Below are 22,978 nucleotides of genomic sequence, written 5' to 3'. Positions count from 1 at the left end.
TGGGATATTAAAGTTTTATGTGAACAATATGGCTGAGTAGATCATCAGCAGTGAGCGAGAGAACAATAATGATCTCTAATATAAAAATCAATTTGAAAGATTTATTTTGTTGCAAAAGTCGCTTTGTTTATTTCTTATTTGTGAGTTATACAACAACATCACTGCGTAAAGGTGTGTGTGTGTGTGTGTTTGCTTTATCGTTTTTCAGACCACTTAACGTCGACCCTCTTTGACACCACTGTTTTTCTTCTCCTCGTCCTCGCTCGTTACACACAGGCAGATATTTGTGTTGCGTCTGATTGCATTACGCTGCCTCCCCGTCTCTTCGCCCCCGGTGATTGGGATGAGTCAGAACGGCTCCATTGAGAACACAGACTGAACCTCGCAGGCCATCTAAACCGGGGGAATGCAGACCACTCATTTTGAATATATAATCTCTGCATAATGCAAGCAACAGACTGACTGTCAGACAAGGTGGTGTCAGACGAGGTGTCGTTCAGGGCACAAAGAAGGTTGTGTGCTGATTTGATTTGTGCCATGATACAGTATAACCCCCCCCCTGTTCTCGATGGAGATTGTGAATATAGTAAGGCATCTGGCGTGCCACCTGCAATCCATCTGGCTTGACATGATGTAGGTGCCCAAATGATGAAGGATTAGGCTCTTCATAATGCTGAGGACTCTGCAGCTAGATTAAACAACAGCACAACAACGTTTCATGTTGTTTTTCTGCAGATTAAAAGTGTGAATTATGACACAGAACATGTGGATTTATCACATTAGATATCAAGGTGTCGGTTCATTTTACTTAAAGATGTTTATCTCTTTCTTGCTGTGGATTCGGCACAAGATCAGAAAGTTGTTTGGAGGACCATCTGGTGCAACACCGTCTCTGTGATCGCCAATGGCTGTAGCCATTTATGTACCACAGGGCTGCAAGTGAGGAAAATTAATATTTTGTGTTTGAAAGTTTACTGATCAAAGTTATCGAGGGAACGTCGACACTTCGTGCCACATGTCAGTTGGTTTCAGGGTGCATTCATTTGCAAATTTCATCATTTTCACAAGTCAGGTTTTTACCGATTTCCTGTAATCACAGCCAGAGGTAGAAAATACATTTTTATTTACACTACTGTACTCAATTACAATTTTGAAGTACTGATACTTTACTTGAGTATTCCCATTTTATGCTATTTTATACTTCTGCATCACGACATTTCAGAAGGAACTGTTGTACTTTTTATTCCTCTACATTTATCTGACAGCTCTAGTTACGTGTTACTCTGCAGATCGAGAATTTACGTAAAAGACTTAAACTTTTAAACTTGCCAACAAAATGATTATTAAATGTAATTGATCAATCTAGGCTACTAGCAAGTAGCTCTAAAGTAGCACCACTTCGGCAAACTACAAAATTAAAACGCTGCTTGTTAAGACCCCGCTAATAATAAAGCAATAATACAATACACATATAGTGTAACATTATGAAAGGGGCCATAAAGTACAGCCTACTTTTACATTTAGGAAGAGATATGAAGTGCGCCCCTTTGAGAATATAAGATATTAGAAATATCAGAATATATTGGTAACAAAAAGCTGTCCAGTTTGAAGCTAATTTCATATTCAGTTTGAGAACTGTCAGTGAAACGTTCATTCAGGTAGAGAAAGTTGTAGTGCTCTCCTGCTTGACACAAATTTTACAAGCGGTGCATCTCAGAATATGCAAATATGTTGAGAAGAGAAAGTCTGCAAACATGAGAACCAGAGGAAGGAAATCAAAGTTTTAATGTTAGTGAGATGAGCAGTCGCTGTAAAATCATTCCAAGTAAACACATCTGCATGTGTTTCCATTACATGGCGGGATACATTTGTTTGTTGTGATTTATTTATGAGGATGTGAGGGCCCATCCTGTTAGAAGATATTACACTGGAGGAGAGGGGGAGTTTTCACTGGAAACAAGTGTGCTGAAAACCAGTGGGTCATTTGAATGCTAATGAATGGATGGAGAAATGTTCAGGTCAGTGAGCGGCAACTGAAGATTTAACAACACTACAATTATAAAGCCATGCTAGCAGCGCCATGAGGCTGAAATGCTTATTACACAAAAGAAAACAAAACATGCAAACAACTTCATTCTCTATATATCTAATCTCGCGTTCATGTCATATCGTACAGACTGTACGGTGGCCGAGTTTGGAAAACTACTTAACACCCTTGTTGTATTTACGTGTCAGAGATATCAGCCTGCTGGGGTGGAGGAGGGGTGTTTGAAAGCAGTGTGTCTCAGCATAGCGTTCAGGTGAGCGGTGAGGCAGCAGCCATGACAGCGAAAGAGTGAGTAGAGCACTGACGCCTTAAAGGTGGAGCCATGGAGCCACGCTTTAGAGAGTGGTTTCATCCTATTCTGCTTATCGACAGTTGATGTGCAAAGGCAGTGAATAAGAAGACTGCAAGCTAGCCAAACATGGATGTAAACATTGCACAACTTTAAAGACTCAAAAAGTCATTTTCAGGTTGGCTGCCTGCACTAGCACTACTCCCCCAAATAACATGGATACAACTGATTCAGTTATACGATAAAAACTGTTGTTGTGGTGTGACAGCAAAGGCTAGCAGCTTGGCTAACCATTGGGAATAATGTGTGAACGCCCCCAAGTTGGAATAACAAGAGGTTCAGAGGTAATATCATAATCTGAGTGGAAATGTGATCTGTTGATGAAGCGTTTCAACAATCCCTGTTTCTTTGTCGTGTTGGCTTTTTGGGCATTGAGGTAGTACTCTCTTTGTTTCATCCATCCTCTCGATTCTGATGCACAGTAGTCTTGTTTTGAATGTGAGGCAGCAGATTTATATTCAGCTTTGACCTTCAGTGAGCTCGGTTTTATAATAACTGTAGGACCTCCGTGGCCCCCCTTTTAGGTGCAAGAATGCAGGGACTTCCATTAAGAGCTACTCTCACACTGTGTGAGACAGATAATAGTAGTGCTCTCTCAGACCCTTTGTGTGTTGTCTGTCTGCAGGTCGAACAGCGCTGAAAGCCAGTGAAATAAACGTTTATGAGGGAAACATCAGAATATGGCATCCACACCAAACTTAGCCATTATCCACGATGTAGCAGGTGCTCGTCAGTGATTCCAGCGGGGCGTCACCAAGTGCAGACTGGAGTGTTACATATACAGACATTACCTGGAAGCAGAGCTGGTGAAGACCTTTGGTTATAATACATCCGTTTAAAGGTCCTTTATCTTGTTCATGTCATTTGTGACCACGACATTCAGGATCATAGCTACAGTATGTACATGTAGTAGTGTCAGGATTTTGGAAAAGTGTTTTGTGGTAACTATTAACCTGTTTTTATGGATTAGTATCAAGATTACTCCGCCTTATTAGCTTCCTCTTTCGCTTACTTTATACACATATAATTGGCCTTACGCTAGTGCTAGACAGCCAAAAAATATGTGTTTATTTGTTATTTGTTTTTCTAGTTATATTATTTATGGCTCCAGATTGGTTGTGTTACAAAGCCCCTGAAGTCTCAGAAGATTGTGTTTTTTATCTTGTGGGAATAAGATGTTATCTTGAGGGCACAAATGATTACTTTGTCCACACAAGTTATGTATTTTAAGGGGAGTTGTGTGTTCAATGCTCCTATAAAATAACCCCAATAACTTTCAGGTAGCTGCTTCTTTTGGTGGCGTCCAGCCAAGTGATTTTCCACGAGCTGTCAGCACACTCATTACACACCAAAAGTTTGAAAGGGAGACTACGTAAGTTTTGCTGATCTGCAGCCTCTGGTGGGCCACAAGTGGCAATTACATGATAATGACACATTGAATTTGCCTTCATTTCCCAAGATTCTCGTTAGTCAGTTGCTTTGAAAACATCATCATCAACATCACCGTCAGGAGCACAAAGAGAGAGCCATAAAGTCAGCAGATTTACTCATTAACTTACACAGCATCTATCTAAAGTTTGCTGACATTAGCCGCCATAAGCTACTTGGTCATACCAGACCATGCACGTCTGTGGGTTCGCTCTTTTTTCAAAGGTTACATAGTCCCGCTTTAATATAGGCGTACATGCTAATGGTGCTTAATTTGGTACTTAAATACTGTCTTTTGTCTCTGAAACCTGTGCATCTTCCAGGACCATAGGACTTGCATCGGCTAAGCTCATTTTCTGTTAAAATACAGAGTAGACGGCTCCTGCTGAGGACAGGCCAATGCTTTTGTGCTCGAGTGGCAAAAATATCATTGTATGACATTGAAAATAAAACTAGGTTCTCACCATTTTGAGGTGTCTGTGTGCATCTGCATGGTAGAGAAGCATATGAATTTATGACTTACTTACTGAACAACTTCTGCACACAACATATGGAGCTTGTTTGCACAACATAACACACAAGTTGTTTATTCAACAAATGTATTATTCTGTGAATGGAAAATATGCACAGCTTGCTGGGCGTCTAGACTCTGACCTTGTCGCTCCCCACGAGGAAGTTCAGCACAGCAGGGAGTGGGAGGGTGAACGTAGGTCTGCATGCAGCCACCAAATATTGTTCACGGGTGAAACATTTCACTGCACTCTTTCAAACTTCACCAAACTGTGTGTATTTTTTGAACATTTCATTAACAAAACAATCCAAAAAAAAAACGTTTTAATCCTCCTCCGCAAGTGGTTTTTCACTCAATGAACTAGTGTTACCACATGGTGGTATATGTGATCGTATGGCTCGTTGAGTTGCTGACGTCAACAAGCCATATGATTGATTATCCAGTACAGAAGAGTTGAAAGCTGCTCATCAACTTGGGAGTCACAAACCTCGGACCACATTTAAAACATTTATAACTAATTAGACCGGCACACCATCGCCATGAGCGCACAGTGGGACTGTGTTGAATCTAGTTTTGTTCGGTGTCTACTCAAAGCAGTTTCTTTCTTTTACTGCTCCGGGCTTCTACCAGCAGCTGGGTCATGGATCTGCAGCTGACATTTGCAGTTAGCCAGTTGGGTCGACCGCTTAATCATTTTGGCCATTTCACTGCTAATGTGGTCTGAGACCCAAGTACATTCATTCATTATTGATGAGAGAATAAATGTCTCTCTGGTATACTAGATGCAGCAGCAGTTACCCAACTGAATCATCCCCCTATGATGAGATGCTTTTTGTTATATGGCCGGTCATCCATGTGGATGTGCCTCTGGGACTCAAAGCTCACAGAGCTGCTGAGTTTTCTCGTGAACGTGCTCTCCTTACAGTAGACAAGAAAAAGAAAGGAAGAAAAATAAATGCTGCTTTTTTTTCTTTCTTTCTTTTTTTTTTTTCCCAGCTCAGGCAATCACTACGCTGTTAGGCAGCAGTCGCCTGTTGCCATGGCAACTACCTGTTAATATTCAGGCAGAGTTTTCTCACTGACAAGAGGAGAGCGCCACTTTTTTTTTTTCTTTTCTTTTTTTCCTCCCGCTACAGCAAATCAATTGGACACTCCTGCAGAAAATAAGGGAGCTGAGCCACGTGGTCGCGGCGAGGATACCTGCACATGTTGGAGCTGATGGTTCGTAGACTTCACAGTGACCTGATTGACCTTGACTTGTCATTTGGAGTAGCAGAGGCTCAGCACATGTGGCCTCAAATCAAAATGTCATCCAGTCACCATTGTAATACTCCCGTTCGTATTGGCCGGTCATTTTCTTAAAAGTGTTTTTTTTTTCTCTCTCTCTCTCTCTTTGAGACTGTTTAAAGGTCGGGCATTAAGGAATTGAGCTTTCTTTGCTCTTGAGTGGTAAAGCCATTCAGAAGGGATTGGCTGTCTATCATATAAAGGGATGGCATTGATCACGAATCCCATTATGCCCTGAGCCTGATCTCAAACAGTCCAGACAATCCCGTCCCCCATTTCTCTTCTGAAAAGACCTTTTTAAAATGATACTTTCCTCATGCAAGAGACAGGAAAGTCTGTATAATGAGCTATTAATTACACACACACACACACGCATTTAATTAGTAATTAATAGTTAAGAGCCATATGTAGAGCTGAAACAATTAGTCGATTAATCAATTAATTAAAACTGATTGGTAACCATTTTTTAAGCACAAATGCCAAACGAAATCACTCGTTCCAGCTTCTCAATTATGAGGATTTCCTTCTTTTCTTTGTCTCACGTGAGAGTAAAATTCACTATCTTTGGATTTTGGACAGAAGAAGACGTCACCTTGGCTTTTAGGATATTTATGATTGCCATTTTTCACTGTTTTCTGACAGTTAGAAGACCAAACGATTAATGGAGAAAATGAGAAAAAAACAAGCATTAATAATCAAGAACATGTAAAAAGGTAAAGTGTGATCATTTTGTCCTCAACTGCAGCAGATGTGCAGGGAGGCCTGATGCATTGTCTCTGGCTCAGTGTTGAAACCTAACAGGGATAACAAGACTATCTTTTTGAGTAATGCACAAATATAGAAATGTTTTTCACCTCATGTTTCTGGCAGCAAGTGCCTGGTGTAGAAATAGCTGGAATTCAAAATGTCAAGGTGTGCCATTAAACCAGCAAAAACACATCGTACTCACCTGTGACAGTGGTGCGCGCTGCTTCTGAAGTATCTTTGGTGCCTCTTGGACTTTAAATTCATCTCTCTCTGTAATTTGGAAAACCCTCGAGATGTATTTTAAGTGATGTCAGGCTGTTAGGGTCTTGTTTTCATGCCAGCTGAATGATCACATGCTTCTCTGTCGCTTTAAATCTTTTCAAAACACTCTGGATAGTGTTCAAACTGTGGAGATACAAGGATAGCAGCTTCTTTATTGACGGGAAGGACAAATCTGGCAGGTCATGCTTACATTCACCTCCATCAAGGTCCAGGAAACACTGGAATGATTCGTTTGAAGGTTTGCAGCCTTCAGTCCACTGGACTCATCTCACAGCGAGAATGCTGAATGAAAGAGCAAAAATATCACACCAACTATATATATATATATATATACATATATATATATATAAAATACATTTCTACAGTGTTCTGTTTATATTTTTATCTGTTGGGCCTGAATCTTCTTTTTGTCAACTATTACACAGCTGAATAGTTTTGGGAAGTACGCTTATATTACAGTCTCGTATCTGTCTGTTAAATGTGAAGCTTCAGCCAGGAGATGGTTAGCTTAGCTTAGCATTAAGACTGAAAGCAGTAGGAAACAGCTAGCTGGGCTCTGGTTTAAACAAACGAGAAATTATAGGTCACAGTAGCTCCCTGTTTACATTTTATGCTCAGGATTAAATATCATTCAACTCAGCAAAGAGTTGTTCAAGAGGGTAAATAAAGCTGTCTGTGTTCTAATGGTCAGTTAGCAAACTCATTAGCTTAGCTCTTTTTGACTCTCGTCTCTTAACTGTCTGCTAATAATTCCTCTTTTATGGAGCAGTTTGTATTCCAATAGAGGATGCTAAGATAAAAGTAGATGGTGCAACACAGCTAATAAACTCCATTTCAGACTCTGCAGCTGTCTGCACCACAGTCAAGATGGCTTTTGCACTTTACACAGTGCAATGGTGAAGATTCACCATAGTTGAACTTTGCACTGATTTACTTCCCCCATGCGAGTGAATCGACTAATCTCTGCAATTCCATTGAAATTGATGGATTTTGCTGCAGAACTTGGACTTTTTGAAATGTGGTGTTACCAGACCTTTAGTGTTTGCTTCGTACTCAAATGTAAGACTTACGCGAAGCGATCGGTGGAGTGGTTAAACCATCTCCGACTATCTGTACATACATTTGTGCACATTTTCAACAGGCGGCAGACTCATTTCAGAACTTACCAGGAAGTCCAGTTACTTTTGTGTGTCTCTGACCTGAGCTGAACTCTGCTACAGGACACCCTCTGAAACAATAACGCTGAAAAGAAGCCGTATTTGTGTTGCTTCTTCTCGGACCGTTTTCCGCTGTGGGCTTTAAAGCTGGATGATATCAAAGAGGAGCATCTTTGTTCCACCGTTTCAAGCTGTGAGAGATATATTAATTGCTTTGTTCTTGGATGTTTTATTCTTTTGGCTTTGTTTCTTCCTCCGCTTCTCTGCAAAATGAATTTCCCAAACCTTTTTCTCAAATGATGTATTCACATACAGACAGCTGTTGTGTGTATGTGCCCGTGCAGCTCAATATTCTCTACATTATTTATGGCGACTTGCATGAGCAGCAGTATTTCTGCGGAGATGACTCAGGGGAGTTTGGTACACCGCTTGGCGCTTTAAAGTAGTCTTGTCCCCGTGACCCAGTCTCCGTCTTCATCTGCCCGACAGCAGAAGAGATGAAGGGAGCCCCAGAATAGAAAATGCAGGTCATATCTGTTTATCTGGGATTAGACTGTTTCTCAAGTATACGTATATATACTGCTGCACTCATCCAATTGGCTCGGAGGTCACCGAAAGATGTGGTTGAAGTGACACAGAAATATGAGGTTATAAAACCGGCCTGTAAGGCTTCAGAGTCTCATGTTGCTTGTCATTTTATAATCAGACGTGTCAGCATCCCCTCTTCCCTCCATCCTCGCCTCCTTTTCCTTTTCCCCGGTCTCCACGGGGCCACACCGACTTCTTACTCACCTCTGATGTTTATTACACAAACAGCACCTTGGATCAAATTTTTTTTTTCTATCCGGAGAAGCCAAGTGTTAGTGAGAGATAACATGTAGAGGAAGTGGGAGGTGGGATTGAAGGGGGGGGGGGGGGGGGGGGGGGGGCTGCAGACTTGTTTATATGTCTTGATCTGACGGGATGAATAATTCAGCAAAGGGCTCCCCGGCACACCAGGATTATATTAAAAGAATAGTTAGGGCAGTGAGGAAATAATACAAAAAAATAAAGTTGGGGGAGATGATGCCGTGATTACAGAAAGCACTGTGAATTATTCAAACCTGCCCCCCCCAAGAGGAAGCCGTGAATGCCAATATGGCTTTTGGTGATTAGACGTTGAAGAGATTTCTCTGCTCCACTCTTGGACAGGAGGTGGAAAAAGGACTGACAGCTTCCTTTTTACCCGAGTTTTGAGGAATTCCTGCTTTTTCTATTTGCCATCAGGCGGTCTGAAGTCTTCTTTAACTTTACTTTACTTTGCTCTCCCCAGGCATTCGCGGCGCTGAGCATATAGCAGGGCAACTCGGATATGTTGTTTACTTACTGCAGTTTCACTGTAGCACAGTTTTTTTTTTTTAAATAAGAAAAGCTCGAATCCCTCTTGATCCCTGACCTTTTGTTTAGAAAAACAGGTATTAGTCCCACTTTAAATATATTAACACTAATTGAATTATGTCTTTATTCATAATCATGGGATGGATTTAGTCGACCTCATCACTGTTTGATGTGTAATTATAAACTTAAAGCTGCTATAATTGATTTACATAAACACTGACTTGAATGGCTACATGCATGTGTTCCCCTCAGAGTCTTTTAGCGTCTTTTAGCTCACTGTTTTGGTTTTACAGTCTCACAGCTCTCGTCAGCATTATTTCCAGATGTAGCAGGCAGCTGCTCTGTAAACACACTGTACATTACATTACCTGTACCTGTACTAAGGCAGACAGACAAAGTTTAACCAACTGTGTTCACGCAGTGGAGTATTTAGCGGACGGATATTTCCTTCAGGAGTTGTTGGAGGCCAACTTACATTCATCAGGTGTCCAGAAACACAACATCAAACAAATGCAAATGTTGCTCCGTATCTGCCGGATGTGTAATCAGCAGCTATTTGCTAACAACAATCACTTTAAGAGGTGCTAAAATGTCAGAGATGTGTTTACAGCTTGTTTCCTAAACGACCAACCATCCAGTAATGCAGGTGTGAAGTCATTTCATACTAAACATAAGTCCAGCATGCTTGAAACTCTGCAGTACATCTGTCTGTTGTCTGCGTCTCACCTCGCAGGCCGTCGTGGTGTTCACACGCTCAGTTGTACATAAGGAAAGTGAAGAAAGTGATGGTGGAACAATGAAAAGAGAGAGAGCCTCCTTCCTCACCTCAGCTCACCAGACTAATCACTGCATGACTCTCAGACTGTTTCGGAAAGTTACAAAAATTGTTTGACGCAGTCCCCCTTCAGTGGTCAGGGCTTCCCCGAGGAAATTGATTGGTGGAGGTCAGCCAACACACACACACACTAGAGGCAATGGGGTGCAGACAGGGAGAGTTATTTGGAAAGATCTGCTTTTGACAGCCGTATCGATTTTTTTCCCCAAATTTCATGCAGAATTTGAGACGGATCTGTGGTTGAGTATCGATGTAGCTGAATCTCCTTTTTCCTCTGATTAATTACTGTTAAGTGACAACGTGATCAATCAATCAGTCTCATGCTGAGCTGAATCAGACAGATCCTGTAGTTATTCCACGACGATTTATACTATCGCCTCACTCATTAAACACATGGCTTCTGCTGTGTGATGTAGCACCTCTGACGCTTAATGAGCCTAATATTGTGTTTCCCTGACTGTCGACAACTTTCAGCTCTCACCTTGACCTTTGACAACTTAACCACCTTAAACCAAATCCTAATTTTAATCCAAAATCTGTGCAAAACCAGATAATCAGATAACCTAACCTCTTAAAGAGGTGACTTACTGGCAAATTATCCTCAATTCATGTGATTGAAAGACGTGTAGATGAGCTGGTTAACTGGGCTAAATGTGGATGAATGTTCATATTTTAGGTGCCTTGGTTACATATAACCATTTCAAGAGCATTTAAATGACTACATTCCAGTGTGAAGTAGCTCCAAACTACAACTTAAAATATAGTCATTTAAATGCTCTTGAAAGAGCAGTTAGAGGTCTATAAAACTGTCGGTTTTCACCTTCCTGCAAGTCACCGAATCATTGCTTACAGGGGAAAGGATACTGCAAACCAAAAACATCCATTTTTAGGCACACCCTAATACCAGCTGCTCCATCAATGCTGCTTTGTGGTTAAACAGTAATAGAAAAAGCTGTTATAATCATTATTTGGAGGCTCCAAATAAAGCTGACCTCCCCGGAAAGGCTGTGGGAAGACGATGGAGCGGGGAGAGACTGGGGAATACTGGAATTCTTGGGCTGGACACTGTGGGAAGAGGACATGGTGGGAGGAATCTGGAGCTGCCTTCCTCTCCATGGAGGGAAAACTCCTCCAGAATGAGATCTGGATCCTGCAGCACTGTGTCCTCTGCGTGGGTCTTTCTTCTTATGTGCTGGCATCACGCACAGACAAATTGACTAAGTTCCTCCATGTTTGTAATTACTGAGAAACGGCGTATTCCCCCTGCGCCGTGTCATTAGGATTAGCACTCTGCAGGGTGTTTCTTTCCATTCTCCTGTAGCAAAAAAAAAAACTCAATATCCCATCTGTCACAAGCCATTCTCCGCAGCCAAACAATGCCTGGCTGCAGTAACAAGCACCTGAATGGATTAATCCTCTCGAGCCAACATTATCTGCTGCACCTTGTTTGCAGAACACACCTGTGATCACAACAAGATGCAAAAGGGAAATACCAACACTGTTTATGTTCAAGGTCGCGCTTTGAATTCACAGTTTTGAAGTAACAAATGTGGCTCGCGGCCTAATTGGCTCAATTAGAGTTCAAGTTCTGAACTAAAAGTCGGGCGTAAAGCCAAAACGAGAGTGATATCAAACAAGAGGGCTCAAAATTGACTATTGAGACACGATGAGCACACTAGTCATGTAATTTTAATGTTTAAAAAGACACCTTTGTGTAAAAGACCTGCTACTCATCACTGGAGACAAAATAAATCAGCATCGCATTCATTGAAACGTTCAGTCTGAGTTTATGTTCATGAGACCAGCTGTGTTTTCACCCAAAGAATGAAGACATACTGTACAGGATGTTATTAACCACGACTTTGTCTCCATGTTTAATCATTTAAACAAATGTTGGCTCTCTAGCTGCTGCGTGTGAAATGAATGTGGGTTTTTTCATCCAGCTTACCAGCTCTGTTTTGAATATTTAACTGAAAGTGCTGATTTGTGTGTTCCCCTGCTCTTGTAGACTTTTTTTTTTTTTTTTACCGTTTGCATCCCCCCGTTATCTCACATTTCACAACATTAACTACTCAGCAAAAAGTGAGAAGCTGAAATGTGCTGCGGTGAAAACCTTTGGGCATTTTCACCAAAAGAGGAAACACAAATCTTTCCAGTTTCTGACCTTTTGCCTCTGCTCTCTCTCTCTGTGCTGCCTGCAGGTGTGCTGAGCCTGCCGGAGAGCTTGAACCTGCACCGGGACCAGCAGCGCTCAGGGAGGGGCGGTGAGTGTCAGGGGTACACCCAGGCCGAGCTCCGCACGCTGGAACAGTCGCTGCTCGCGACGCGGGTGGGCAGCATCGCAGAACTGAGTGAGTGCTCTTTTACCATCAGTTTATAATTCACAACGTGAGAATTCAAACCAAGATAAAGAGAAACCAAACACTCAGAAGGTCTAATGAATCTCTCTTCAGGCATATCACGGGAAAAAAAAGATTAGCATTCAGAAAATATGTGCGATAAAATCTGCTAAACTGAAGGTTAAAAGCTTTTTCTGGAGCATTTGACAATCTTCTTAAGCACTTGCTCAGTGTTAGTATGAAACCCCCGTCTCTGTTCAAACATGGTCTTCAGCTTCAGATGTGAATGACCTGTTGCAGTATTCAGATCATTTACTTACATGAAAGTAGGCGTACCTCACTATAAAAACACAAGAGAAAATCCTGCATTCAAATTTACAAAACTAGTGGCAACAAACGGCAGGGAAGCAGAGGTACAAGTACCTGACATTTGTTTTTAAATACAGTATTGGAGTAAATGTACTTGGTTACATTCCACCACTGAATACATTATACTGTTTCCTGTTTCTTTTCATTCTTTTTTTTACTGTGGCCAGAAAATACGCCAAAAAACTGTTTTCAAGTTTCAAAACTACACCTGCTTAATACTAAAGAAGAGTGAGAACGTAAACTGAGCGAAGATAACCCGGACATGGACACAGAATCACTATTAGATGAGCTTTCTCATATTGTCAAGCTGCTGTTGAGACCTCTGACAGTCCACAGTGTTACTGGATGACATTTAGTTGCTCCCTCTGCCATTTAATGTACGCTAACAAAACGTATCCCCACGTGAGAGTCACAACTGACTACATTCAGTTAATATTGAGGTTTGCACTGATATGCTTTTTAGTAAAGATCAAGGAGCAGCTAACAGAGCTATTAGCATAGCAGAATTTTATTAATAATCTGCACTTGGATTGTAGAGTTCAGGTGACCCATTATGATCTATTTAAATGCTGCTTTTGAACCTTTTCTTCTCTGCTGAAGATTGAATTCTGTAAATTCCTGCGAGTGCTATTAAACTTCAAACGGCTTTAAAATAGTTGAATGTAAAGATATTAGATATTGAGCTGAAATATTAACTCAAGGCTACAGTTATTAGCTCTCAGACGCTAATGTTTGATGAACACGAAGCTGATGAAGTGTAAAAAAAAGAAAAGTTCATTCACATTATAAATACAGCAGTAGTTGTTAAGCACATTAAGACTGATCAGCTCAAGGATGTATTTCCATAACTATTTGCCAAATAGCCCCATTAGTGTGAAGGAATGCACGCTCCCTGTCCCTGTAGGCTGTCATGGTGGTCTCAGTCCAGCCCACCGCTCCTCTGCTGTCCCCTCACCCTTCTCCTCATCCATCTCACCCCCTCCCACCAGGAACCGGTCTATTACAGCTGTTCTAACACCTGTTCATGAGTCCCGCCCGGGGACCTGTAAATCCAAGGTCACCGCCTCAGAGGCTTTTTAACCTCCACTTGAAAGGAAGGCCTCCATCTTCTCCGCCGGTACTTGCACAAGAGAAGATTTATATGGAATAAATACAATAAGGACCGGTTAGTTAGCATGAGAAGTGACAGCCACCGTAACTGATAGAAGAAAAGAGCTCCACTTACAGAAAGTAATCAATGGAAAAACACTTCACACTCTGGGAAGTGCAGCAGACGTTGGAGTCGTGTTTGTGTCCCTCTGGTGAATATATGAATCTTCTTCCAGTTTCTTCCATACGGTCCAGTTTCAAAACACCAGATCTCAGCTGGACACACGAGGATCTTTACCTTTTAGATATTATAAACAACATCATTTCTGTACTTTGTTCATATTTTTTTCATCCTACATGTCCGCAGTTTTGATTTAGTCCAGCCCGTTGCTCATTTCTCTGAGCAAACACAGATTCTCTGAACAAACAAATATTGAGCTTTTCATTATTAAAAAAGTCATCACCAGTCACCACAGTTTGGTGCAACAATTGACCGAGAGTTAATAACTTATTTATCCCATATAAATATTTTTCTGCTCAGCCTGCTGCCTTCTTTCATATCAAGGAAGCAAATCCATAACTGCTTCCAGTCCCATGTCCTCCACTATAGCTAACTTTAACACCCTGAAAGTATCTTATAGCACTGATTCACACATGGAAGTATTTCCCGAAACCCATTCACCCCATATTCAATATATGCTAAAAGATACATGTTGCTCATATCAAAAACATGCATATTGATATTATGCTCAGACCTATTCTGAAAAATGATGTATGTGATATATTCAGTGGTGGTGAAATGTAGGTTAAAGCATCAGCCTGTAGTGTCTGGTAAAGTATACATACACTGGGATGCATTAGTGTGGCAGACGCAGCGATAACCGCTCACACATTGAAAGCGCCATTCGCATCCGAATACGTGACATTCTGTTCACGTTCTCGGATCAGAAGGCAGAAAAAGCAGCACAGGCTGCTGTTTGATTCCTGTTTAATGCGCCGTGTTTGAGTCCCTCCGCCGCGCTGCCTCAGCTGGGCTTCCTCACGTCCGGGGTCGGCCAGTCGAACGCTGCCAGAGGTCGACATGTGGCTCGTAATGCGGTTGATGCCAACTGCTCGCAGTCATTTAGCGGCTTTCAGTGGATTCTGTGGCATGAGTTCCTCCTCATGTTGTGTTATGTGAACAGATTGATCTGCAGTGTACGAATCGCTGAATAACATGAGTGTGAATCTGCTTATCAAGTGTATGATGAGTTTAGTGAGGGTGCTACTTTTAGCATGTTCTACCATCTGCTGGGAACTTATAGGAGCAGCTTTGCTTGAACTTTTTGCATCATTTCAGACACTTTTATTCACCTACAGACTTTAGTTGGTTTGTCAACAACAAAATCAGGTGCAACAACCTCGTCTAAAGTGCATCTTGTGTGTAACGGCGTCTCCGATTTATGCATTTAAAGGATAAATCTGCTGATAGTCTTATTGCCATCAAAAGTATTAATCCTACTAACAGGTATTTTGTAAATTCAGAGCCTGATATATGTTATTCTTCTGTGTCATAGAGCTCCATTGTTTTTATGTTCTGCTGCCGGAAATACCCACAGGAGGAACATGTGTATTAACCTGCAGCTTAAAATAGTCCCCAACAAATGCATTATTTGCTCCTGTTTGAGTAGCATTTGTTAAAAACTTCAGTGTCCAGCTGTTTTAGGAAACTATTAACCCTTTTTTAAAAGTGAAACAATATACTTTTGACTTGTTTTTAAAGAATTATGTCTTCAGTAGGAAGCAGTGGGCTTGTGCCACAGACAGTAGGCAAGTCAGAAAGTATTTAGAGACTAACACATTGTTGTTTTTGTTCTTTTCATGACATTTGTTGACATTAAGAAAAGCAAAGAGTAACAGTAACAAGAGGCTGGCCTCATGCTTTAAGAGAAGGTTGCTCAAAAGCAGGAGAAGATACGTGTGATTGTGTGCATGTTGCTGGATTCAGAATAGTTTATTTTTAACTTGTATTTATGCAAGGTACGTTGACTGAGCATACATGCTCTTTCACAGCAACGTGCTGTTAACAGTTACAGAGGAATAACAGAAATAAAATAACAAGATCAAGAAGAATAACAAGGTCAAGTCACTAATAGAACAAAATAACAGATTAGGAAGGTACAGGCTAAACAGAGGGCGGATACAGAAAGTTTTCTGTCTTTTTTAGATGCTAATTATTTCTTTAGACGGCTGCTACCGCTGCAGTAGTCTATTCCTGAAACATCGGAAACCAGCTCTGGAGTGGGTGAAATATGAGCCACAGCAGCAAAGATGAGATATAAGGCGGCAATTTCCCAACAAGGGTGTTGTAGATAAATAAATTCCAGTGGTTATTACATCTCACACAGATGCAGTGTGGTTGTCCTCCTCTTAGCACACGTCTTGAAAAAAGAAACATGCTGGTCTGAAAGAAAATATAATGAACATGTTTTTCAAAATAAATTTTCAATGGCTCCCAACAAAGTCTGTAGCTAAGAATAAAATTGTTGTGGCACCAAAGACCTTCCAGTGACCCACTAATGCACCGTGGTGACTTCACTCCTTTGAGAAGACATTTACAAGCGTGCATTAGGCTGCAGTTACCTTGAGATTTAAGGGGGACATTAGCCATATCACTGACATGCACATTTCCTTGTCTGTGCTTTTCTTTTCAACTTAATCAGGTGATCATATTTGTAACAATCCAGCAAATGATATATTATTATGAAACTGTCAGAAATAATTGTACATGTTATGTAAATGTGTTCAATATTGATGCGCTAACTCTACTTACAATCACATCTAGTTTGCACTGACAGAAAACCTGATGCTTAATTACGGATAAATATTGTATTTGCATGCTGACTGAAAAGAGCATATTTATTACATCTTTTTAAGTGAATATTTACTTTAAATAAACATGCAAAGGAGGACACATCTTCCTTTTAGGCTGCGTACAACCTCCACCAATCAGAGGGCAGGGCAGTAGCCTGTCAGGCAAAACCTGGGGCAAAGAGTAAAAGGTTAATGCTATATCGGTGTATGAACATTTTAGGCAGCTGGACGGTAAGAGGACATCGTTTAGAGAGATTTGAATGAGTAAATCAGAAACTGTAAAAGTGGAAACGATGCCCAGTTAATCCGACTGTAATTAAAGTAAATTAAAGTTTGGATTCAAATTGCCTCCTCACACACCATGGACTCACTGGAAGGTATGCAGCACGTAATTCCTCATTACTGTTTTGATTTTATCTCCTTGATATCAGCCTCATTGTTTACTGTGTCAGAGCTGACTTTAGTTACTGCTAATGCACACTGGACATTTCCTACAACCAGTTCAAGTCAATCTTACATTCATTTTACAATGTGAGGGCAACCAGAACAGTTTCCTGAATCAGGTTACTTCCAAAACATGAGATTTCCTCAGTGTATGTGAACGTGGCGCCTGTTGCATTCAATGTATAATGCAGAGAAGAGGCTGATAGAGGCTGCCAGTCATCTCAGCGGTGGCCTTGTTGATTTACGGTGATTACACTAATGTTCATAATGAGAACTAATGCGCTAATGATAGGTTGATATAAAAACGCCACACCTCTAATATCACAGCAGAGACCTGGAACTAATCAATGACAGCGAGCCGTTGTTTCATGGTCGGACGCTGTGTCCCCACATAAAGCATTTAAAATCAGCTCGGTATCAACACATTTAAATTGTTTAAATGGAAATCAATTTTAAGCGATTAGCTCAATATCTGAACAATAAACAAGATCACTTGAAAGTAAAGCGGCCACACAGAGACAATATGAGGGCAATTTCACACCCGGCTTCTTTGGTAATTAATGGATAATAGAAGAGGCTGTTAAAGAGCAACATTCATCACTATATCCATAATTTCATTCTCTTGAGGTGGAAAAATAAGTCTTTTATTTCAGGTCACCATTATCTCACTGCTCATCTAATGTGCTCGTATTTCATGTCTTTGTCCGAGCGAAGAGAGCAGATCGCCGATGGCAGGTTTGGGCAGTTGATGCTCTGGGTGTTTGCACTTTTCTTCATTTCTCATGACACTCTGACGCCATGAAGGATGCCTTTCTTTCTCTGTTTTCCTTCACGTGGAGTGTGGCGTGTAGGATCTATAGGCGCCGTACTGACATATTGTGACCAGGTGTGACAGAGAAAGGCAGTTCATCTGTCGGCACAGAGGCCGCCCTGTGGGTCAGAGAGCAGCCGCTAGGCAAATAAACGGCGTAATGTAATACAGTGCAGGCCTCTAACAATGGGGCCCTCCATTCCTGAAGCTGGGTGTGCCTCTACCACAGACGACGGCAAATATTCCAACTATGAGCTTTGTTAAAGTTAGAATCCTTAAGAGTTTCAGGAAATCAAACCCCATATTTGATACTACTTATGGTTGGCATTTTATACTGTGTAAAGCAGTTGTCATTGTTAGTGGTGGAGTCCGCCATTCCCGCCCTGGATTCATATTGCCTTAGGAAACGACACAGGAAACTGTTTTTAATTATATTTCATCAAAATCAGCTTCCCTATGTCCAACATTTCCTACAGCTGCTGCTTCATATTAAAAGCATTCAAATGGCAAAGCGCAGGGTGGCTTTTATTGTGAAGCAGTCACAGGATGTATTTGTCAAAATCAGAATCAGGTTTATTGCCAAGTAGGTTTTCACATATAAGGAATTTGCTTTTGTAAATTGGTGCATAACAATAAACACAGTAAGAGAAAATAAAAAAATCTGTGAAAGACAAGAAACACAACTTAACATTTTACAATGAAAATATGACAGAATATTAGAAAATATAACTACCATATGTCTGTTGTCTAAATGAGAGAGCTGTTCAGTTGACAGGTGTATTTCTGACAAAGTAGCTGCTTGCTGAGTGTTTGCTGTGGTATTAAACTGTACCTGCTCTCACCAAATCAACCAGAACTTAAATCTGAAGGATTACAACTTTAAGCTTCGCGGACCAAATCGTCAATTTGTCTAATTTTCATTTGACAACTAAATGCATAATTGTCACGCTAGTTTTCGTGATGATACATTGATGTTTCATCACATCGCTGTGCGTTTTAAACATTCAGGCATCACTCGCTCTGTATTTTCCTGGGCTGACGATATCCAGCTTGAAAAAAATGAGTCATTGTGTATTCTACTGTGCATAGGCAGAGAGGAAAAGTGCTTATTCTTCAGGGCTGAGTGGGTTTCACAAATTGAGGAATCCCTCTCCCTCTGCAAAGCTGCAGGAGCTGCAGGAGCTGTGCGCTGGTTTGAAAGGGTACAGAAAATTGTACAGCGGTGGGATGTTATTTCTCTTTTTCGAGGAAGTGATTGCTTATTGAATACCTGTCTTACTATGATTTTGGCTGCACATGAACGTCTGCTCATGCGTTTTTTTTGTGACCATATGCTGCAAGCGTTAACCTCATGATAAATGATTATTAGAAAGCATTCATTTCCTGTTCTTAACAACCTACATTTTCCACAAAATGTCTTTAATGTCGCTGCTTTTTTAAAGCTGTGACTACTTTCCCATTGTATCTGCTCCGTTATCCCACACTCACTGTGTGAATGTGAGATAATGGGATAACTTCACACATCTGCCATCCGTGCTATTCTCATTTTTCATTATATTAGAGTTAAAATACTTACCTACTTCGCCATCCATCATCTTTCCTAATCTCATACAGTCTGACCCACTTCTCAGTAAGAGTGATGGAGAAGAAAAAAAAGGAGAAAAGTGAGTCAGACTTATTTTCTCGTAAGTTGATAAAAGCTCATAAAAAAAAACGTCATCCTGTCAGTAAACAGGGTGATGCAGTTTTAGCTGTAAGGTAAGCACATTTTACCCATTCATCTACTGATGATAATGTCACCCTCGTGTCCTTTTCAGTGTCTCTCTAATGAACACGTCAAGGCAGAGCAGAAAAGGTTCCTGCTGTCATTTTGTCCTCTGCAATGCCATTCACTTCTTCTTCACTGTCTGTCCATCTCAGAGACACCGAGGTTTGAAACATAAAAAATTGTTGGCTTAAAAGATGAGGCGGGCTCATTCAGTCACTGGAACAGGGTGCGGCCATTTTCCTTATCTGTCTCCCAGCACCTTCAGGCGGACAGCAGGGGCATGCTGACACAAACAACCTTCCTCGCAATCCTCCAAACACACACCTCTTCATCTTGCACAAAAGACACATGCTGGAAAATCTTGTAGGCTGTTGCTGCGTGCTGCAGTAATTACATGAGGCTGGATTCATTATTGTATAATGGTTTAATGTCCCTCGATACCTGCCACAGGATCCCACTCGCTCATAGCAGCTCAGTGCTGCAAAGAATATCGATTAAAGCGCTGATTGAGGAATAACTCGAGTATCTTTTGAAAGGAAGATGTGAAACCACATTTTCTGAGCTAAGTCACTCAGACTCTGGGGGTCTCTCTCAGTTTGCATTCTTGTGTCTGTGACATTTAATGGCTGAAGCCTCATGAGCATGGTCATTTCAAGGTCAAAAGACATCTAGGTTAAAGCAGGCTAAATGTGGTTTTAGACTTATATAACTGTAGTTTCAATAGCATTCTAATGATTTAATTTCAACTACTTACAACAATGTACTTACAACTACATTGAATGCACTTACAATTAACTTGATACCAATCTACAGTCGTTTAAATGCCATTAAAAGAATTACATGTAGTATTACTTCACAATGAAATAATTAAAAGACAGAAGGCAGATTGACATTTTAAAGTGACTGTTAATCGAGGATGCTACCTTTCTAGTATGCATTACTTTGGTTATTTGCAGGTCAAATGATGTCTAGGTTTTAACCCCAGTTTTTATAAACTCATGCTGTTGAGATTCCAAACTTTCCAAAGCTACCAGAAATGTACATACACATACAATACAAAAAAAGAATTTGAGCAATTCACTCAGTGTAAACATTTAGCTTCAATAAAGAGCTGAAATTTAATGTATATGATAATGTCAGACGGTGTAAAATAACATTATTTTACAAACATTAAAGTTACTTGAGGGAAGAAAGAGTCTTACAACGAAATGTTAAAAGTAAATCTGGGCTTTATTTGGCTGAAACGTGAAACTTTTTACTTAATTTTTTTGTAATTCAAGTGTTTTATTATTTATTCACGTTTTCTGCGGGTACCACCATAACTAATGACATCCAGCAGTGCTTATTAGCGAACGTTAGCATGTTAACACGCTAAGATGGTGAACGTTTTGGCATGAAGCTTACTGGATGAGCTGTAAAGGTGTGTTCAGCAAAGCATTTTCTCCTTGCTTTATTTGTGCATTGTTCTCTGCAGTCATTGTATATTTTCCCCAACACTCAAGCTACACCTAACAGACATTAGCTGAAGCTAATGTAAGTTAGTTAGCCATTAGCTCAGTGTGTGTTAGTTGTTATTTTCCTCCAGTTTCTTTCCTTTTCCTCTTGTCTCTTTGCATTGACTTTAGTTGTGATCATTCCGGCTACAAACAGCACTGTATTGTATGTGTATGTATGAGCAGCTACAAAAGTTGCATCTGCACTTGTCTAACAGTCTCTAAACCAAACATAGAGTCTATCTCAAGCTGTAAACATGCTCCTCTGTTAGTTTCCTCCAAGACTATTTGGAAAGAATATATCCAACAAGGACACCAGTATCAGCATTGTATTGTTGGATTTGCTGTTCACCTTGGGTCTTCAAAAGTGTTACTGGCTATTCTTTTGTCCTCCATAATCCATTGACAAAGTTTCTGAAGGCCGATGTACAACACAAAATACAAAGTAAAAGCAAGGACGGGCGCTGGATAAAGATCTCAGCAGTTGGCTTGCCAACTGAGAATGCATCACATGGCGACTTGGCCGGCAGCGGCGAATGGGAAAAAGGAAGGAGAGCCAAAGATTCACTTAAAGAGGGACCCATTACGCCCAAACAACTATGTACTCCATTTTACAGACCCAAAAGGACTAGCAAATATAACAGCAGCATGACTGAAGTGATTATACAACATCAAACACAGCACCAATGTGAAACTGTAAGATGCTTGTTCTTGGCATGTTCTCGAGAGGACACAAACATTGACTGAGGACTCTCGAGTTAAATAACCTCCAACTTGCTGTTATTAAGTTTCTGGTCATGTCTAAGGTGAGCGGCCTCCGTTTATGTCTCGGTGTGGACGTTTGATCGTGCCGTCGTTATGTGTTCGGATCCTAATTAAAGCCTATTGAATGTGTTGCGTTTCCAACAAGGCGCATGTGTGAGCGCTCAAGTGTGCGACACCTCTTCAGAGGGGTCCAACACCCACAGGCAGATGTTCCTCATTAATAATTATTACCCATCAGCCTGACATGTGAGAGCTGAGGATACTCGAGCCTCCCTCTCTCAGCTCCTCGACTACTTGTGGCTTCAGTGGCTGAGTAGCGAGCTGAAGTTATCCGTGTTGAACATCCACTTTACGCTGAATTCCTGCTGCAGTAAAGACGGACATTACACCGGAGACTCTGCCTGTACAGCAGTGCTGCTGAGAGATAATGCAGACCCGCTAATTGAGTGTTTTGGACGGAGCCCCGGAGGCTAATGGAAGTTTTGGGGTAATAAGGCGGTGAATTGAACAGGCTGCTCTTACTTCTCACCTCACTGTTTCCAGAAAAAAAAAAAAAGAAAAGACAGGGCAGCTGTTTGGAGACAAATAGCAGCTACTGTTTGCAGCGGGAACTTCACAAAAGGGTCTAATAGCTGTTGGTATTTTAACTGAGGGATCAAGAGGGATATGATTCTCTGGCTTCATACACAGCCAGTTTATCATCATTCATTTGGTGTAAGAAGGAACTTCCGTCTTCTGTCTTTATGGCTTTTTATTCAGCTAAGTCCTTATTATTATCACAAGGTTACTGTAAGACCTAAAGGAGGTATCATGGAGATTGTCCAGATATTGTTTTATTTTAGAGTGATTAACTGGACACTAATTCCTCACATGTAGAAGCTTGACTATGACTTGTTTCTGCTGGTTTATTTTTGTTTTCTTTTTTCAAAATCTTGTTGTTTGTTGATGACTTTTGAGTGTTTTGACTGGCCACGATTACGATGCCAATTTAGAAAAAGACAGACTATGACCAAGGACGAGAGTGAGT

At 40.9% G+C, this 22,978-nt stretch overlaps 1 protein-coding gene across 3 annotated transcripts in view; it reads left to right on the top strand.

Annotated features, from left to right (window-relative positions):
• Positions 1–22,978, top strand: part of LOC139304940 (ankyrin repeat and BTB/POZ domain-containing protein 3-A) — a 149,016-nt gene that overhangs the window by 93,422 nt on the left and 32,616 nt on the right. For all 3 annotated transcript variants that reach the window (XM_070928862.1, XM_070928861.1, XM_070928860.1), the window contains one exon: positions 12,222–12,371. In XM_070928862.1, the coding sequence (XP_070784963.1) occupies positions 12,222–12,371 (150 nt within the window). The remainder of the gene's footprint in view (positions 1–12,221; positions 12,372–22,978) is intronic.

Source organism: Enoplosus armatus, chromosome 22, assembly GCF_043641665.1.
Source record: "Enoplosus armatus isolate fEnoArm2 chromosome 22, fEnoArm2.hap1, whole genome shotgun sequence".
Lineage (NCBI taxonomy): Eukaryota > Metazoa > Chordata > Actinopteri > Centrarchiformes > Enoplosidae > Enoplosus > Enoplosus armatus.
The sequence above is the reverse complement of the archived record's forward strand: the minus strand, read 5'-3'. Positions and strand labels throughout refer to the sequence as shown.